The following is a 20,555-nucleotide window of genomic DNA, read 5'->3' as shown; positions in this document are numbered from 1 at the left end:
TTGACATGGTCACTGTGGTGCATCTCCACAGTGGTGAACCGTATGATAGGCGATTTTGTCGTCCAAACAACCGCCTCTTCTCGCTCGGGTTCATGGCCTAATTCCAAGTATGGTCTCAAATAATCTGTAAGGAAAACAAAATTAATTACAAATTAGAGAAGATGTTATATTTTACAAATATAGTTAGATAATGGAAAGAAAGTTTTAGTGGTAATACATCTTGTGGTCGAAGTCGATCCAAGAGTTGGCGGTAAAAAAATATTTTGTTTTTGGGTGTTTTACTGTAATCCAATCCAGTTGCATTAAACCTAAACAGATAAAAAAATAGAAATCAATATAGTTACGATTAATAATAGAATAAATACACTAAATGAAATAACATCATTAACTTACCTTGACGCGTACGGGAAGATATATATGTGCGGGTTTTCAGGGGCTAATATTGGCATTCTCCACCATCCCTATGCTTGTAGTAAGAATGCACATCCATAAAATGTAGAACTTTCTTTTTTTTGCATTTTTGCATAAGGAGCTGTAGAGGTAAGCCAATACCGCAGAACCCCAACTATACGTCTTGATGGTATCAATGTCCTCAAGCAAAGACATCAGACCCATGAAGAAGCAAAACATGGTTTCATGGTTTCCTAGAATTCATATTCCTAGTGAAGTATGTCAAGAATGTGTACAAGTTAAGAAACACAAGAATATCTTCAGCAAGGATGCAAGAAAGAAGTTTAGAACTACACTTGAAGTCATATACTCAGATGTGTGTGCCAAAATTCAAGTTGACTCAATTGGAGGTAACAAGATCAAGGTGTGATTGATGTGAAAATTACGGACATACTTGATTAATAAGAAAAGTGATGTGATTGATGTGTTTGTCAAGTTCAAGTCCATGGTGGAATGTTAAATTGGTCACAAGATCAAGGTGTTAAGAGCCGAGGGTGGAAGTGAGTATGTGTCAAGTGGGTTTGACGCACTATGTGAAAGAGAAAGAACACGAAGTTGTGCAGCCATATACACCTAAAAAATGGGACTGTAGAGAGAAAGAACATGGCCATTGTGAACATGGCGAGAAGTATGTTAAAGGAATATCACTTATCTAATTAACTATATGGTGAGCCGTGTCCACTGCTAAATACATCTTGAACAGGTGTCTAACCAAAAGGCTAGATGGAATCAAACCAGAAAAATATTGGTCTAGGGTCAAATTAAACTTGACTCACTTAAAGGTGTTTGGGTCTATAGCACTTATACACATGTATGGTCTATTGGGAGGAATCTTGATGACACATAAATCCAAATGATCTTGATTGGTTATCGCTCAGATGAAGGTTGCAAGTTGTTTGATCATGTGAGTAAGCATATAGTGATTAGTAGAGATGTGCACATAGATGAATGAAATAATGGGATTAGAGTAATAATGTTAAGAAGGATTTATTGATAATCATGTATGAAGAACCAAGTAGTGAAACTGAAATGCAGACTCAAGTCGGTACCAACATGCCTCAAAGAGTTAGAAACATGTTAGTCAGACTGCAAGAATGTGTAGTCAGCTAAATGATGTGGTTAATGATGAAAGGGATCTAGTGCAATATGAATTTTATACATACAGTGAGCTAGTAAGGCATTGAAGGGTCCTAAATGGGTGAGTGTTATGGTAGATGATTTAAACTCTATAGAAGTCAACAAGACTTGGTCAGTTGTTGATTTACCATAGGATAGAAGGCAATTGATGTGAAGTGGGTATAAAAAGTGAAGCTAAATCTTAAACGTGAAGTGATTAGACACAAAGCAATACTTATGGCCAAAGGGTTTCTTCATAAAGAAGGCATTGAATTTGATGAAGTCTTTGCACCTGTTGCCAGGATTGAAGCAATAAAATTAGTTAATGCTTTATCAAATATATACAACGGGGCCTTGTGTTTGATGGATGTTAAGTGTGATTTTTTGAATGGTCCTTTGGATGAAGAAGTGTATGTGTTACAACCATTAGGTTTTGAGAAAGAATGTCAAGAGAAAAAATGTACAAAGTGCATAAGGCATTGTATTGACTTAAACAAGCTTCAAGAGCTTGGAATAAGAAGATTGATGGCTTCCTAAGAGAGAGATGAGTCATGAAGCGTGCATCTGAATAAGTGTGCATGTTAGAAGGGGTAACAATAATGAGTTGATAATTTTATGCTTCTATGTAAATGAATTGTTAATTACAATTAGTTGTGACAGGGAAATCAAAGATTTCAAATTGGACCTGATGAATCAATTTGAGATGGTTGATCTTGGCAACGTCTCATATTTCCTTGGAATTGAGTTTTACAAATGTGTTAGGGGATTGTTGATGCATCAAACAAGATATGCAAGTAAGATATTCAAGAGATTTTAGATAAAGCACTACAACTATACATCAACACTAGCTGAGACAAGACTACAATTGACAAAAGACTTACATGAGGATGACATTGATCCAACTTAATATAGAAGGCTCATTGGAGTATTCATATTCTTGTGATTGTGTGTTCAAGCTTAAGTTTTGTTCCAACATTGAGCAACCCCCTTTGAATATCAACAACATTATTTTAGAATATTTTATTATTTTTTATTTATGACCTATTCTCTTGGTTCTTTAAAGATAATATGTGTATATTTATTTAAACAACAAGTCTTTGTTGTCCATTTATAAAGTAACAATGATCAAGACATTGATAACTCGTCAATCCCATGAAACATCAGCAATCAGCATGAAACTTACACCAACCAATATATTAAAATGTAAATCAACGATTTGTCTTTAAATCAGCATGTAGAGTTTTGAAAACACACTGATAATAGAAGCATTGCATGAGGTAGAAGTCATTACATGGTATGGATTGTTGAGCTAAGAAATGTCTCAAGGTTGCTTCCTTATTGTATCTTCTCTTATAATTGCTAAAATTATTTTCTTTAACATATACTTGTTAAAATTGTTTGATGTTAGTTAGGAAAGCATGAATCCAACTTAGCAATGTTTGTCGTTACACTGTTATTGTTTTTGTTAGAAATATTAAAATTCATCAACAACAACTACATTCACGCTTTATCCTAACAACGGTAAACTTTTTTACAAGCATGTACTAAAGAAAATAATTTTAGCTATTGATATTACAAGAAAAAAGGAACCAACGTTGATTAAAATGTTTCTATGCTCTTATAATCTATTATGAATAATGGTTTTGTAATGTTGATTTCCACTAGGTGGAAAACCAACCGAAGACAAAAGTTGTTTATTTCACCTCCATGAAAAAATGAACAAGGGAAAAGTGAAAACTTTCCATTACACTTTATGTTACCTCTCTCACCAAAACCGAGGTGAAAACCCTATTTCAAAGTAATGAAACATTAATACAAAAAAATGATGTCGAATTTTTTCAATTTAGAAAGATATCTTTTTTAAAGGACGAAGCTGTAAGAATCTCTGAGATGTTCTTTTTAAAGGATAAAGTCGTGAGAGTTCTCGTATATTCTTTAGATTTAATTTTTCATAGGTGAATTCTTATTTACCCAACTCAAAAAGTTGGGTAAAGTTACCCTTAGTGTAAAATGTATTGAAATAATTAAATATGTTAAAAATGAATGGTGTCATCTGATATAGATTGAATATATACTATTCAACTTTTTATGATGGTTCAACTTTTTATGATGGTTAGAGATGTTGTTCCATTTTTCATATACATCCAAGTTCACAAAGAAAAATTTATCAGTTTATCAAAAGATTCAGTTTGAATACAAAGTTAAAAACCATCCTCGTCCCACTTCATTGTCTTGTCTATCCACCATGCAATTGCTCTTTACAATCCCTGGTTGCCTCCAAATTAGGCCCACTTTCTTTTGCCACTTGCATGCATATCTATGATAATCTATTGACACGAGTCTAAAAAATTCAGTACTCCAGCTAGCAAATTTTGTTACTATTAATTTCCTAAACCTGGTCTCATCTGCTATAAAAACTAGCTCATAATATCTCTCATTTCACAAACGCAATTCATATTCTCAATCATGGCTTTCTCTAAGCTTCTAGTTGCTTCACTTCTTGCATCACTTCTCCTTCTCCATCTTGTTGATGCAGCAGATCAATCGGTATGTATATATATAGTTTTTGTTCATTAACTAATCACTTTTAATATAGCCTTTTACTAATTTATGCATGTTTTTGATGAACTTCAGGAACATGCAAAAACACAAGGCTCTCTTCTTCAGAAAATAGGTACAAGTACAACATACAAATTCATGCATATATAATTAATATAAGAGTATTTAATAATATACATGCATGTGTGATTATAATTTTGATCAATTTGAAAATGCGATTACATATTTCAGATTGTAATGGATCGTGTGTTGCACGGTGCCGTTTATCATCTCGACCAAGATTGTGTCAAAGAGCATGTGGGACATGTTGTAGAAAATGTAACTGCGTGCCACCTGGTACTGCTGGAAACCAAGAAAAGTGTCCATGTTATGCCAGCTTGACTCCTCGTGGTGGCAAACGCAAATGCCCATAGAAAAACAAAAACTACCTTAATTGGAATTTGGACCAGAATCTTTGATCATAATATATCCAAAAACACATGCATTAACAAGAAATAAATAAATAAATAAATATTTCTTTGGTTACATGCAAAATAAAATCCGCAACTATTTTCAGTAGCTGTTGAATTATCGAGTGTTAATTTAAAATAGTAATAGTCTTGTTTGTGATCGCTTTCAATTCTTGTCTATTGTATTCAGTTCTTTTGTACTAGTACCTATCATTTGTATAAATGAGAATATTTTCTTGGGTATTGTAGTTTTGAAGTAATTCATTATTGTTTCGCTTTTAAATATCTATGACAATTGAGCAAAATAGTTTTTATCAATATATAGATTCGACAGGTTATCTAAGCTTCCAGTGAAATCTTTAAGGCGGTGCTGAGTTGATACGGTTTTAAAAAAATTTAAGTTGATGGCTTAATTGAATTTTAAGGGTGTTGTTCTTAAGTGCTGAGTCTTGGTTCCGAGGATTCGGATTCAAAAGTGTCGCCCAATTTTGAAAAAATTGATTATAATGGATTGAGTTCAAACTGGTCACGGATGATCGCAGATGGTTTGCTCGGAGGATTTAGGACACCGTCCTCTAAATTATATGTGTGTGTGACATCCTTCAATTTTTCTTGATTCTTGAATTGCTTATGAATAAATTTGGGATGATAAAAATGAAATTTTTGATAGATTTATTTTTTATCGTTCATTTATAAATTTTTTGTATGAATTTTTTTAAAAAAATAAAATAAAAATTACACTATTTGAAATTTTGAAATTTACCGAAATTTCTTGTAGCTTAAAAAAAATTTTTTTTTGTCGAAAATGAATTTTTTTGGACTTTTCGAAAAATTTGAATTTTTTTCAGAAAATTCTGATAAAGTCAAAAATAAATTTCAAAATTTGTTTGTAAGAATATAAAAATTATAACACCCATCATTGAGGATCCTAGATAGATATAGTACAGGGGGAATATTTGCTTGAACACAAACATAACAAGTGGTTTTATAAACAACCAATTACAATTTTTTATTAATTAAAAAAAAAAATTTCTCTCTCCTACTCAATCACAACCACTCCATGAATCCAATTAAAAAAGAAGTTAAATTTTAAATAAATTTAAAATTTTCTTTTTCTTATTAGTTGTTCCTAACACTAAAGATTTATGTGCGTATCCTTGCAAGTTTTTCTCGTACAGGGGGCGACATGTTAAATGCTAGTTTGTTCCAATTATTTAGGTTATTGGACTATTAATATTTTCAAGCCCAATTACTTTTCTATATCATGAAGTAACTTGAAAATTTTACTTTCTACCTTTACAATTATACCCATATTTTTACACACAAAAAATTTAAACCAAAATACCTTCATATAAGTAGTATATATTTTAAAAAAATTCATTTTTTCTTATATTTCAGAAAAAATTTCGAAACACTCAAAAATATATAAATCAAAACACTTTTTCAAAGTCTTCAGGTTTTAAAAAAAATCACACCGGAACACATAGAAAAAGTATTCCGGTGATTTTCAAGTTGTTTAAAATATAAAATACCTTCCGGAGCATGAGACTACCTTAGATATTTGATAATAATATTATTATTTGGATTTTATTTACTTTTTAAAATATAAAATTGTCACATTTACTTATTAAATTTTAAGTTTTGTTATTTAGGCGGGGAGGGAATGAGCTTTATCGAATTTGTAATCATATTATTATTTGAATTTGAACCACTGTATTATTTATTCTTACTCCTTTTGAAATATTTTTTAATTAAAAAATAAAAAATTAAATTAAATACATTCTCACATTCATTATGAATATTTTTAAAACACATTATTTATTTAATATATGATGATAATATCTTCATTTAATTTTCGAAATTATATGAGATTTTATTTCGGTTATAATAATCAAATATTATAAGAGAATAAAATACTTACTGTACTAATTATTAAAACTCTATCTTACTAATTTACTATGGTCTTTTTATGTTCCAAAACTTGAATTTCTATTTAAAAGATAATACATTAATATTTCTAATATAATATAATCATTATTATGATTTTCTAAATATTTGTTTACTATAAATTTTATATCAGTTTAATAAATTTATAATAAATAATAAATTTAAATTATGAGTGTTTTTCGAATATTTTGTTCACTTAAAAAATATTTAACCCGTGCCTTGCACGGGTCTAACTACTATATCTCTTAAAAGTAAATAATAAATTGAATGAGGAAATGATTATTAGCTTAGATGCTTAAAAGGGAGAAAAATATTTGTATTTAAAAGTAATAATGTAAAAAAAAGTATTAATGTAAAATAAAAAATTAAAATATACTATGTTAAAAAAATTAAAATGTACAAAATGAAACTTAACCTTCTGTTATAAAGATGCACTGTATAAAGATGCCATATTCATGAAACAAAAATAAAAACATAGGTAAAAAGAGAGAAATGGAAATAAATAAAAATGTAAAATTATAAATAGCAAATAAAAAAAATAAACATCTAACCTTTAGATCAAAAAGCCCATTTATCTGAGATTGATAAAGTAACAAATCTGTTATTGTAAAGACATTAAAAACTAATATAACTTATGCATTTTTCTATGAGTTTAATTTATATGCGTAAAATTATTTTATACTATTATCCAATAAAAAATTATTAAAGTGTGTTGTCATTAAAAAAAAAATTTAATTAAAATGTAATTTATTCTCATATAAAATTGTGATTGGTTGACAATACAAAATTATTTTACACAGTCATTATGAACCTTTTTCTCTTTTGCTATTTACTAGTATACACAAATCATGAAACAAATAGAGAAAAAATATAAATAAAATGGCTGATAAAATTAGAAGTAGAGTCAAAAAAATTAAAACAATAAAAAGAATAGAGGTGAGACTAGAGAAACTGAAACACGGTAAAAAAAACAATAGAAAAATCGTAGAACCCAAAACAAAAAAACTTAAAACTCTAACCTTCAATTTTTATTTTTTTTGAATGGAACTCTAACCTTCAACCTACACCAAGAATAAAGGATAAGCTTCAAATATGGGCTTAAGGTCCAAATAGCCCAATACCTAACCTTACAATAAGCTCAATATTAAAAACTACTGCAAACCAATTTAAACAGCCGAACTGAACTGAGTTAAAGTAAAAATAATCGAATCGATAAGTTTGGTCAGTGAATCAAACTAATATTTTATTTAACGGTTCTAAAACCAAACTAAATTACAATTAACTAAACATAAAACAAAACTGAATCATTATTTTTAAAATGTAAAACTGAAAAGTGTATAGCACCGAAGTGATACTGTATTAGGCTTAGCAATTAGCATTGGAACTTCAATGACTCCAAATATTTTTAGTAGCTTTTGTCTTGAATGGTCTTTTTATTTTAGGCTTAAATACATTTTAATTTCATATTTGAATAACTTAAATATGCAAAATAATAACATTAAAAACTAAAAAAACTCCAAACAAGTTTCAAACAAATTTAACCTGTAGCCTTTTCTAGCAACAAGATTTAACCTTCATACCCCAAGTTTCTACACAACTACAATTCAAGAGTTAAAAAAATCTCCAAACACTTTCTACAACAAACCAGCCACAAATTTCCAATATAATTAGCAAAATGCAACTGACTTCTAACTCCAATTGTATTCAAAATTCAATAACTAGGAATAAATTATCAAAAAGTCTAAGGATTTAAGCCATCTAGTATAAATGATTTGTTGTAGTTGGAGAAACCCAGACACCACAAAAAAGGTATAGTTTCAGTTTAAATCATCCAAATCAACAAAATCTACGGAGAAGAAACAGTGGTGCAAAATCTGAGTTACAAAATAAATAAAATCTATGCTGAAGAAACAATTTCAATAAAGTAAACAATTTCAACGAAATCTTTTTACCGCATCAACCACAACAACAAAATTTGTATAGAAATAAGGAAAGAATCTATGGGTAAGTAAGTAGTGTGTTTTGTGGAGATTGAAAGAAAAATTTGAAATCAAAGAAAAGAAAAGAGATTGAGTAGTGTTTAGTTTCTAAAATGATAGAGCTTGGATTTGAAAGAACAATAATGGTGCTTGAGAGATTTTGCTTGAGCAACAATGGTGTTTAAAGTAGGGATGGCAATGGGCAGTGTTTGGGCAGGGTACTATAGTACCCGTCCCCATACCCGCAATTTAAAAAAATTCCCGTACCCGAGCCCAAACCCGCGTGGATATCAATATTCGTGCCCGTACCCGTACCCTGTGGGTACCTCAGTGCCCATACCCGTACCCGTTTACCCGCATTTATAATAAAATTAAATCGTTTAATTATAAAATATCATATAATTTAAGTCTTTTTAACAATATTAAAAAAATTATGTATTTTATTATTGAGTTAAGAAACAAATAAACACTTTTATTAAAATGTATAATGATTTAATAGCGATATATTTTTAAAATAATTTAGAATCATGGATTTTTATATAGTAATATAAATGACATTATAGAAATATATAGTGTGGGTATGAGGCGGGTTGGGTAGTAAGGTACCCGTGCCCGCACCCATACCCGCATATTTTAATGGGTAATTACCCGTGCCCGTGCCCATACCCATTTTTATGGGTATTTACCCTATCCGATATGAGATTTTTTGTGGGTATCCACTGGGGATGGGCCAAATTGCCATCCCTAGTTTAAAGAGAAAAGAAAATAGGGTTCTTCGTTTTTTCCAGAAAGGGGAATAGGAAAATATTACTATTTTGCATATTTGAATTATGAATTGAATCTCAATTAGTAACTACCAATTTACATTAAACAACATGTGTTGTTTCTTACTTAAGAATATTTTATTTTGCTTCATTTTATGACTACAATTATATTTTATGACCTCAAGATTAGCCACTGATGGGATGACGACCTTCTTGGGCTTGTGCATGGGCGGTTCTAGCTGGCTAGCTTGGGTAAAATTTCGACTTACAAATTAAATTTTAAATTTTTTTCAATGAAATTTTTAAAACGTTCTAAACATGTCTATAAAATAATCACTTAAAAATATACATTAGTTTAACAATAAGGACTAAAACTACATGTATAATAATTTTGTAGGGACCAAAATATGTCATCTGCTTTTATAGGGACCAAAAACCAAATTTTGGTATTTTATAAGACCAAAAACTTATTTAACGCTAAAATTAAAAAAGATCTTTTTCAAACTGAAATTGGTTTACAAACTTATTGCGCTAGCTTTGATATTGTCGGTGACGACTATATCCGTTGAAAGAGCTTTTTCAGCAATGAAGATTATCAAGTCTAAATTACACAATAAAACCAACGATACGTGGTTTAATGATTTGATGGTATGTTGCACCGAGCGAAAGATATTCAAGTCACTTGATGATATTGATATTATTATAACATTCACCGCAAAAAAGTCTCGAAAATGTGAATTTCCAGTCTTTAAAATTTTGCCCAAGCTTTATAATTTTGCTGGCTCCGCCACTGGGCTTGTGTCGACGTGGTTGTCACCTGGGTGACGACCGCCACCCAGTGTCACTTGAGAAACCAAGCTTAAAGACCTTAACGATCTCCCCATCAGGCAGCTGACGCTTGTCAGCGCCATCAACAACACGACGACCTGGTCGTCGCATGGGTGACGACCATCACCCTGATACAGAAGGAAGAATCGTGTTTTCTACGATGAAAGTTCTTTGAAAGCTCATAATCTTGAACCCAACCACTCAAAAGGAGTCATAAAATTATCCCACATATTATACATCAACTATAATGTATTAATTCATCAATCTAACACATTTACTCGATGAAGTTCGTTACTTTAAAATTATACCTAAAACTTTCAAAACCTCAACAATGACATAAACATGAAAGTGACTCCGAACAGAATTATTAGCACATATTGATACATGAATTTATTCATCAAAATCATAATACAACATCAAAATAACACAAATTCTATAGATTTCATATCCAATACATAAAATCCTATTGGAGGTTAAGGACTCCTCTTCTAACCCTTATGCAATACACCCTTAAAGAAGTAGTTTCTCCCCTCTTACCTTGGTTTCCTAACAACAATAAAACTCTGAATTTATTAATTTTATTCCTTCTTCCAAAGCTCTAAGTTCCAATGCTAACTCTTCCCTCTTTCTACGTTTTAACACTTTCTCTCCCCAAACTCGGTTAACTCTTAAACTTTTATAATTAGGGTAATTACTCTAATCCTTAGAAATTATAATTTCATCTCCCTACTTACACTCCTTTTACTCCTTACTCGATCTATTTCTTCTAATTCCCATTCTAAGCCCAAATTCTATTATTTTCTTATTTTATTAATTTAATTTTCAAAACAATCTTATTTTAACTATCAAACTAATTCTAAATTAATTCTATCAACCTCTAATTTTCTCTTTACGCCGCCACCTTAAGGACACGCACCCCATGACTCGTATTCATTTTATTTCAACTACACAATAATTAAATAATTCATATAAAAGTCATGAATAAATCAATAATGGACCAGAATCCTAAGGGTGGCAAAACGGGCCCGGCCTGCGGGGAAAGCCTGTTTTACCCGCACTTTTTCGCGGGACGGGGGGAGGTTTTAGGCTCGCTCCCTTTAGTGTGCCTGCCCCGCCTCGTTTTTTTGCGGGCATGAGCTTTTTCATTCAGTTTTTCTATTTTTAGGCCTAAAATGTTCAATGCCCGCGGGCTTTCCCCGCCCCTCCCTCACTTTTTTGCGGGGCGGGGCAAGGTTTTAGACCCGCACTCTCTAATATGTCCGCCCCGCACCATTTTTTCGCGGGCTTTTGCGAGGCGGGCCTAAACGGGGCGGGCATGCCCGTTTGCCACCCCTACAGAATCCTCTCATGTTGTGTGTGCAACTATAATTCTAACAATTGGATTTACATTTTGTTTCTCTTCCTTCTAATTGATTGAATTAATTAATTTTTTTTAGCCATTTGATTCAAGGCAGAATGGTGGCTGAATGGAAAAAGCAGGAGATGATCCTGGTCCATTAAAATAACTTAATCAAAATTGAGGCGTTACAGAAGCCCTCCAATTTGATAGATTTCAAATTATAGAATTGTTGAAAAAGGAAGAGGAGAAAATGAAGGAGCTTTGCCTCAGAAAATGATAGTTTACACTTGTTCAAAACAATTTCAACAGAATCTAAGGATATAAAATTCTGATAAAAAAAGTTGAATTAGTGTGAAACCACATCCTGACAGAATATATGAATTGTTTGATAAGCTTAGAATTTAATGTGATAGATTGTTCAGACACGACATAAGACGTGTTGTTACAAAATCCATTGTCTTCAATGGAAATATTTTCAAGTAATGGAGCTTGTATAGTAAGATCTTTTCCATCCTGCCAAGTACAATCTTTAATGTAAAACTTTTTGAACACAGGTATATTAAGGATCAAAGGCAACTCATTACTAACTAGATATTTGTTGTTGCCAGCACGACATGGATCAAGACTCCCTTGCTCAATCAACAAGAAAGAAACTATCGTATTCAAACACATTGTTTGTGACTTTTCCAAATTCTAAATAAAATGTTTAAAATTCCAACAAGATGTACCTTATATACAATAAGAGGTACAAAGAATACAACATAACCAAAGACCTTGTTACTTGATATTTCTAAGATATACAAGTGTAAGAAAATCTCAAGTCTATGTGTAACACAACAACTATGTACGAAAGCTTAGAGAGCGAAACAATTTATGTTCTATCTTGTTGTATGTATCCTTGTTGATTCTTTTGAATCTTCAAATCCTTATATAAAGGGAACAAAAGAGATGTCGAAAGCTTCCTTGCACAAGTATCTTTCTTGAAGAAGCGTTTTCCAAGATAGAGACGTTGGAGTAGGTAGGATAAAGATCTTCATCTTCTGAATAATCTCTTTCTCCATTGTGTCTTTCTCAAGTAAGGAGTTCACACATCTTTGAGCCTAGCGCTAAAATCTCCAGTTGACTTTCTCCATAATTCTGGAAGTTAACAAGATGAAGCTGCTTTTGTATAGAGTACAAACCAAAAGGTGTTGTACTACATTTCCAGCTTATCATAGTTTGAGTCAATATGGCACTTAGGTTCTATTTCAAAATCAAAATTTGATCCATTTGAATATGAATTATATGCTTCTTCTTTACAAGCCATTTAATTAGGTCAGAACCTAATTAATTACTCGCTTAGTGATCATGTACACTTAAACAAATGTTAGTATTCCCTATTATTTTTGAAGTACTTTGTTATCATCAAAACCTAAGGACTATGAACAGATTTTGTTCTAATAGTCGTTGGATGCTTATCTCTTAGGTGAAACACCCATTAACCAGCACCACAAGGTTCTCAAAAAAGACCCGAGCTTTTATCTAAGATCTCCACTTCTCAAAAAAACCAAATATGATAAGCATATAATCCAGAAAGCTCCACCTAACTGAATCATCTGTTTATCAAAATCCACCTCATTAATAGCCACACCTTGAGGAAAGTCGATTGATTAGGAGAAACGAGTTTCTCCATCACTGCCCAAATCTAGTAGCCAACACCTTTGCCACCAACTTATAAAGAGATGATCGCATCCATAACAATATTTAGTATTTGCATCTTCCTCCTTCAACTATAGAATTCTAAACCTTTGCCATTAAATGCTATTAAGATTCGAGAGCTTGTATAATTATGTCGATATTACAAATTTAACCAACGAAAGTGTTTTGAAACCCAATTCTCCATTATTTTGAATAACATATCAATTCTCTATTATTTTGAATAACATAATAATAGGAGAGTGATATGATAAATCTTTCTCTAGACCTAAATTTGAGCATCATAATTATGGTGGTTGGTTCAATAGTAGCACTACATAATTCCAAGGGTAAACTTAATTTAATCTCTCTAACTTATCTCTCCCATGCTTTCCATTTTCCTTCATCGAATAACTCCGAAAAATTGCCACTTCATGAATAAACTTCTTTCTCTTTTCTTTTTTCTCTCCTACTTTATCTCACAATTACAAAAACAAATTCAACGAAGAGTGAACTAATGGAATGCGAGAGTGGGTCGTAATTTTCAATTGTTCCAATTATTGCAAAATTTGGAGTTTGACCTACTTCAATTTTACGACGATACTATCATCATGGGGAATGCTTCTTGGTTGAATCTTTAGTCGATTAAATCAGTTTTGAGTGGTTTTGAGTTAGATTTGGGCCTAAGAGTCAACTTTCATAAAAGTAAGATTTTTGGTGTTAATGTGAATTCTCCTTTTCTTGAGGCAGCATCTGATTTCCTTTCTTTCTCTATTAGCTATATTTCCTTCCCTTTTCTCCTTTTCTAGGGATTTCTATTGGTATTAATCCTTGTAGGAAATCGTCTTGGGATGCTCTGTTGGTTAAACTTCTAGTTTGGAAAGGAAAGAATTTATCTATTGCAGGCTGTGTTACGTTGATAAATCCAGTGTTGTCTGCTCTTCATCTATACTTATTTTCTTTTTACAAGGCCCCAAAGTTGGTGATTCGGGAAATTACAAACATTCAGAGAGCGTTTCTTTAGTTTGGTGGATAAAATAAAAGGCATATCAATTAGGTTGTATGGGACACCGTTTGCAAACAGAAAGCTGAAGGGGGGCTCTGAGTCAGGGAGGCGAAGTGTGCAATAGAGCTATATTGAGCAGATGGGAGTGGCGTATGCTTTTAGAAAAAAAGTCCAGATTGGAACGCACTGCTTTGTTTCATATATGGATATACTAAGGGGCTCATTATGGATCATTCTTGGTTAGTGCAAGTTAAAAAATCTTCTCTTTAGTCTAGGGACTTAAGATTAGCGCTTGGTTCTTGGGGGGGGGGGTGGGTGATGACAATTGGTTTGGAAATAGTATTGCAGCCAAAGTTGGAGATGGTTCCTCTATTGATTTTTGGTGTCATAAATCGTGCGGAGAAGCTCCATTAAAGGTCCAATTTCCTTCCTTATTTGATTGTATGAATCCTAATCGAATTTCAATAGCTGACATAGGGAGTTGGGTGAACGGTTGTTGGAGCTAGAACTTTAATTTCCAGCAGGTTCATGGTGCTTCGGTATGGAACGACAATAATTGTGGAACTGATTATAGAATTTAGCTCCAACCTCAGAGGTACCTAACTCCTTTAAATGGTGGATAGATGCATATTTTTCTGTCATCGCAACGACTCAGCGCCAGCTTCGGCTGTCTACTACAGGTTCACGTTCTTTCCTTCAATTGAAACCTTTTCTTAAGCAGACGTAGAAGTCTTACGTACCTAGCAAGATTAAACTTTTCGCATGGAGATTTCTTCTCAACAGACTACAAACTCGGGATCAACTAGCAAAATAAAGGGAATTAGAGTGGTCAATATAATCTTGTTTGTCGGCTTGTTTTTGGTTCGAAAGAGAATATAATTAATCTTTTTTCTTGTGTCCTCTAGATGTAAATGTGTGGTAGGTTTTATCTCATTGGATTGGTCTTGATACTTTAGTGCCTTTCGTCTCTTCTTGTCATCACCTGACATGTTTCATTCTCTTGATCGGACCAAAGATTAGTAAGAAATTCGATTATCTTTTTTGGCTGGCGGCTGTTTGGTCCATTTGGCTTGTTATGAATGAAACTCTTTTCAAAGGAGTCACAAAGATATGAGTGAGATTATTGCGTTAGGCAAAAATTCTATCTTAGGAAATGTTTGGTTGTAGAAGTACATGGTACTTAAGTTGAGAGGATTGACATTTGAGTTCTATTATTTATATTGTAGTTTCTGATGTGTAACTCTTTTAAACAGACTCTCTTGTTTATAAACGGGTTGAGTATCCCCAATACTCTCTTACATTCAATCATTTGCTTATAAAAAAATTCTAAACCTTTTCCATCGAACACAATTAAAAGAGAGCTTGAATAATTCTGCCGATATAACAAATTTAACCCACAAAAGAGTTTTAAAACCCAATTCTCCACTATTTTGAATAACATAATACTCCCTCTGTCCCAAAATAAGTGTCTTTTTAGCCATAAAAAATTGTCTCAAAATGATAGTCTCTTTACTTTCCCAATGCAACGTTAACTAACTTTTACCAATTTTACCCCTTATCTACACTATTTTCAAGTCATGACAATATATAACAACCAATAGTAATTAAGGGTAATTTTGTAAAGATATTATCTTTATTGATTAAATCATTACTTTTCTTAATCTGTGTGTAACAACCTTAAACGACATTTATTTTGAGACTGAGGGAGTAACAAGAGAGTCATATGATAAATCTTTGTCTAGACCTAAATTTGAGCATCATAATTATGACAGTTGGTTCAATAGTAGCACTACACAATTTCAAGGGTAAACTTAATTTACTCTCCCTAAACTTATCTCTCCCATGCTTTCCATTTTCCTTCATTGAATTACTCAAAAAAAAAAATTTGCCACTTCATTAAATAAACTTCTCTCTCATCTCTTTTTTCTCTCCTACTTTATCTCACAATCACTGAAGACGAGGCACAAATTACTTATCCTCTTTTTCCACTGACCAACACAACAACTGCACAGTCACCACAGTAGTACTAGTACTACTACAATTTACAAACAAAACAAACAACCTCATCATTCCCATTCCATGTTCCCTTTAACCTCTTTTGTCTTGTCTCAAACAAACTCACTTTCCTCTTCATCTTCACCTTTCTCATTCTCATCAATCCAAAAACATGAACAACAACAACAAAACCCAAAACCTAAGGCGTGGAGCCAACAAACGACGACACACAAATAAACTCTTTGGTGGTAAACAAATCACACATCACCAACTCATTTTTCGTTTCTTTCGAAACCAACAAACAAAACCCATTTCAACCCTTTGTCGTTTTTCTCTCTCTTTCCTTTTATTTGCAGATAACGCTTCTCACTTTCTCTCCTTTTTGTTATCTTTATAGTTTTCGGTGGTGCTGCTATCAAATTCTTGAAGAAATCGAACAAGGAAGAAAAAGTTAGAAGCTTGAGTTCTGTCAATGAAATGGGTTGTGAAAAACAACATCAACAACAAGACCCAAAGAGATTTAAGATTCCGAATAATGTAAGTTTTTGTTGTAAATTTCTAAATTTATGAACTTTTTATGCTTACTGATTTTTGGCTTTTTTTTTCCTTAGTTTTTGAATGGGTGCTATGGTGCTTCTGTTCCAAGGAAGCTACGTTCTGGTTAGTGTGATTTTCTAATTAAAAATCAAATTTTTTTCAGTTGTTTTTTTGAATATCATTGATATCTTTACTTTTCTTTCTATTCTTCTTTAGGAACTCTATGAGTTTTTGTTGATTTTGGATTAGACTTGAAGCAAACTTTGAAACTTTTGCTTTTTCTTTGTCATGATTGTTACATACTTAGACTCTTGATTATGTGTCTTTTTTTTTCTTTGTTTGTCAATTATTGCAACAAGTATATCTTTTCAGAAAGAGACTGTAACAGCTTTTAATTAACCAAAGGATCAGTTGGGTGTTAAAGTTTACTATGTCTAAGTTTGGTTTCCATTTTGGTAGTGGCAAAAGCAATTCCAGAGGTGTAGAATTGATTTTGTAGTGATTTTAAAATGTTTCGTTCTTCTAAAGTAGAATTGATTTTGACCTTTAGAATTGATTCTACTTGAAGATAGAATTTGTAATTTTTGAGTTTAAAAGTGTTTTTTAGACAGTAAGAAATTTACAAAATTTTCTGTTCAACTTAATTTTTCTGAAAGTTATCCAAACATCATTTTGTCATCAACTCACTTTTAACAAGAATCAATTTTTACAAAATCAATTCACTCCAAATTAATTTTCTCCACCCCATAACCAAACCACATCGCGGTGGATAATCGCATCTCAATACAATAAAATGCGAAAAATAATGAAATTTGAAGATTAGTTCATTCAATACGTTGTTTGTGTTTTATTTGTCATCATGTTATAGGTGTGAAGAATTCACCAGCTTCACTGATAACTTTTCTCCGACGATGTTTTTTTTTTCCTTCAATTCAAAGTACCCGAATCTGATTGCTTGTTTGGGTTTATTTGCAATGTTAATATTAGTTTTCTATGTAAATATAAAATTTGAAACTGCATGGGAATAGAAGGACCAAAAGCTATCTCAAACAAGTTATGAGCACATTCTATAATTTGTTATTGATAATTACTTACTAAAGTGCTTTTGTTGATAAGCTTTTATAAAGCTCACATGTCTTGTTCTTTAAACTAATATATTGCTATGATTCTTTTTGTCTCTTATTTTGCTTAAAAGAAGCTTGAACTTTATTCTTACTTTTCCTTTTAAAATTACAGCCATGAAGAAGCGCGGTCGCGAATCCATCTTACTTGATGCCGAAAAGGCGAACCATAAGAACAATGGAATAGAATCTTCAGAAAAGGATAATGTAAAGAAGTCTAAAGTGAGTAAGACATTTGTGGTTTCTGTTGATTCCAATTTCAAAAACTTGACCTTTTGCTTAGTTTTCGAACCATTTTTTTCACCTTTAACTTGGAACTTTACTTTTCATAGAAACAGGAAATTAGCCAAAACTTGTCCCAAAGAGAAGGAGTTTTTGGTTCCATCACGAAAGACGAGGAAGAGGTAGCTGAGACTCTATATGCTTTGGCTGCAATGTTCCCTCACAGTGATTCCAATCATGTTAGTAAGGAACTATGTGGAGAATCTTTGATAGAGGACTCCTTAGTTTTGCAGGACAAGAAGGAGAATGTTAATGCTGCTCTTGAAGGTTAATCTCACCCTTATCTTTTACATAAGAGAATAATTTTGATGCAATGTCAGTTTAATTTTAGTTATTAACTCGTGCGTTTTGATTTTCCATTTTCTTTTGTCATACATTCTTGTCTCAGGAACCGGTCAGCGTGCAAGTCTTAGTCCTGAAAGTTGTTTACCTAGAGAAACTTCAAAAATTACTTCTTTAAATGAAACTATTGGTCAAGAACATTCTGAGAAGGCGAATTTATTGGTGGCATCTCATACTAGTACTCCATCAACAAATCTTCAGAGCATGCCTGAGATGGTGAAGCGTGAATATTGCGACAAAGTTGCATTGCACGACTCTGAGTTATGTTTAGCAATGGGGTGAGTATTTTTTGGTTGCATTCTGAAAATTATACTTTTCAAGTCTTTTGAGTTACATGTTTTGTCAACATTTTTTAGATTAAATATGTCCGGACAATCACAGAAACAACAACACGAAAAGAAATCAGATGTCGAATTAGACTCGGTAGGCTTTTTCAAATTTCAGTTTGTATGGTTCTGCCGAAAACTCTTATTTGTAAGCTAGTATAACTCATTATTGGTGTGATACGTTACATTTCAGGTCAGAAATGTTGATAACAAGCAAAAACAGCATTCGATCAAGGAACGGATAAAAAATGGTATGCTTCCCCCAAACAACAAAATGTCATTCTTACTCTGGTGATAAAAGTATATGCTAAAGTTTTTTACATCAACGCGACTAATTCTTGAAGTTCTTTCTGTTGTTTTATCAGAAAGTCTTGCATTGTGGCCAGGCTTGTCTTTAGTGTCATCTGTTGTTAGTCATAAAAGATCACGGAAAAGGTCCGCGACTCATGTTTTCATCAGTCATACAATAAGGCGTTTAGAGGGGTCAAAACAAGGAGCTATCAAAGAGTCCAAGCTTCATGAATGTAATGAAATGAAAGTGCCTGATGGATCAAATCGTGAAGTTCTTTTAGAAGTACACAACGTGAACGGAATGAGAAATATAGCTACTTGTGCTACTGTGAGGAATACTAATGAAAGTAAGAATGGTAGTATTCATTCGCAGCAATGCCACTATGGTGAGACATCAAAGGCTACTCCAACATCTGGAGTATGTGATCGTCAAAAACAAGTAAGCTCAAGGTTACTTTTGGTAACAACGCCTCCCTTTATCCCCTTTTCATGCCCTGATAACTGTCTTTATTATGCAGAGTTTCAACTTCTTGTCTTTGTCAACCGGAAATTATGGATTAAAGGTTGACAACAACAATTATAATAAAGTTGTAAGTAGGTTGGAACCATTGTCAAATTTGCAAGTACCTTATTTTCAGTCCCCAGCACAGCAACAAAGGGTCGTGCCAACACAACAGAGTCGTTACGCCTCCTCAACAGTTTACCTTGATCAGTTGTCTGTTGTAGGACCACAGGTATTAATATTGGTTAATCTTTCTTTGTTGCAAAAGAACAACAAACAAAATCTAGGGACCAACTTCCATATTCTATGTTTCTAATAATATGAAATGAGGTGGCTAAAGTTTGTTCCTCTCAATGAATTTAATAAAACTATTCTAACAACCCAAGACCATAAAACACGCAATTCAATATCCTCATAACTACATGTCTCGAACTTATTACTATTATATCATGCATACTCTAATGTCTTTCTATAATGCTTTAACTATCTGCAGCTTCGGTTGCAACAACCTCATTATTATGGCAGCCAGTTATGTGGAACTCAATATAGTTCAACAGCTTCAAATAGTAAACAAGAGCACCAAAACTTTTGGGCAATGCAACAACAAATAGCTCAGGGTAGGTCTTCTGTCAATTGCAATATTGTTATGAGGACCCAAAATCCTAATTGGCAAAGTGGAAGAAATGACTCTTCTGCAATAGTTCCATGTGCCCAAGCCATTTTTCCAAATACCTCTGTATCACAAGAAATATTCAGATCGAAAATCGCCGGACGTCAACAGCAGCTCATTGCCCCCATTCAAGACAAATGGGCAAGATCTTCATCTCAATACTATATTTGAAGAAATTAGAGACAGGTTCTTATGTATTGGTACAGCATTGCTTCAAATGTTAAACCTGTTAGTCACATTTGTTGCATATAAGTGGTAGAAAGGAAGGCTAGAATCTTCTTAGTCTCCATAGTGAAAATGAAACATTTACCATACTTCAAATACTACTAGTTCTATATTTATCAAAAAAATATTATTTTGAAATTGATTATTTATATA

At 32.5% G+C, this 20,555-nt stretch overlaps 1 protein-coding gene and 1 pseudogene across 1 annotated transcript; both read left to right on the top strand.

Moving 5' to 3' along the window:
- The first annotated feature begins 3,994 nt into the window (after window positions 1-3,994).
- On the top strand, window positions 3,995-4,817 carry LOC131596673 (gibberellin-regulated protein 1-like). Its single transcript, XM_058869400.1, has 3 exons — window positions 3,995-4,113; window positions 4,201-4,240; window positions 4,357-4,817. Exons 1-3 carry the CDS (start codon window positions 4,033-4,035, stop codon window positions 4,536-4,538), a joined length of 303 nt encoding a protein of 100 aa, XP_058725383.1. The 5' UTR covers window positions 3,995-4,032; the 3' UTR covers window positions 4,539-4,817.
- Window positions 4,818-16,043: 11,226 nt separating this feature from the next.
- Window positions 16,044-20,540, top strand: LOC131596671 (uncharacterized; annotated as a pseudogene).
- The last annotated feature ends 15 nt before the right edge of the window (window positions 20,541-20,555 follow it).

This window comes from Vicia villosa, linkage group LG4 (assembly GCF_029867415.1).
Source record: "Vicia villosa cultivar HV-30 ecotype Madison, WI linkage group LG4, Vvil1.0, whole genome shotgun sequence".
Classification (NCBI taxonomy): domain Eukaryota; kingdom Viridiplantae; phylum Streptophyta; class Magnoliopsida; order Fabales; family Fabaceae; genus Vicia; species Vicia villosa.
Note: the sequence above shows the minus strand (reverse complement) of the source record. Positions and strands in the feature narration are given on the sequence as shown.

Excerpts from the sequence above, each read along its gene's own strand:
- LOC131596673 (XM_058869400.1), top strand. The coding sequence starts at position 4,033 with ATGGCTTTCTCTAAGCTTCTAGTTGCTTCACTTCTTGCATCACTTCTC. Across the intron at positions 4,114-4,200 it reads TTGATGCAGCAGATCAATCG|GAACATGCAAAAACACAAGG; the intron begins GTATGTATATAT and ends GATGAACTTCAG. Across the intron at positions 4,241-4,356 it reads CTCTCTTCTTCAGAAAATAG|ATTGTAATGGATCGTGTGTT; the intron begins GTACAAGTACAA and ends TACATATTTCAG.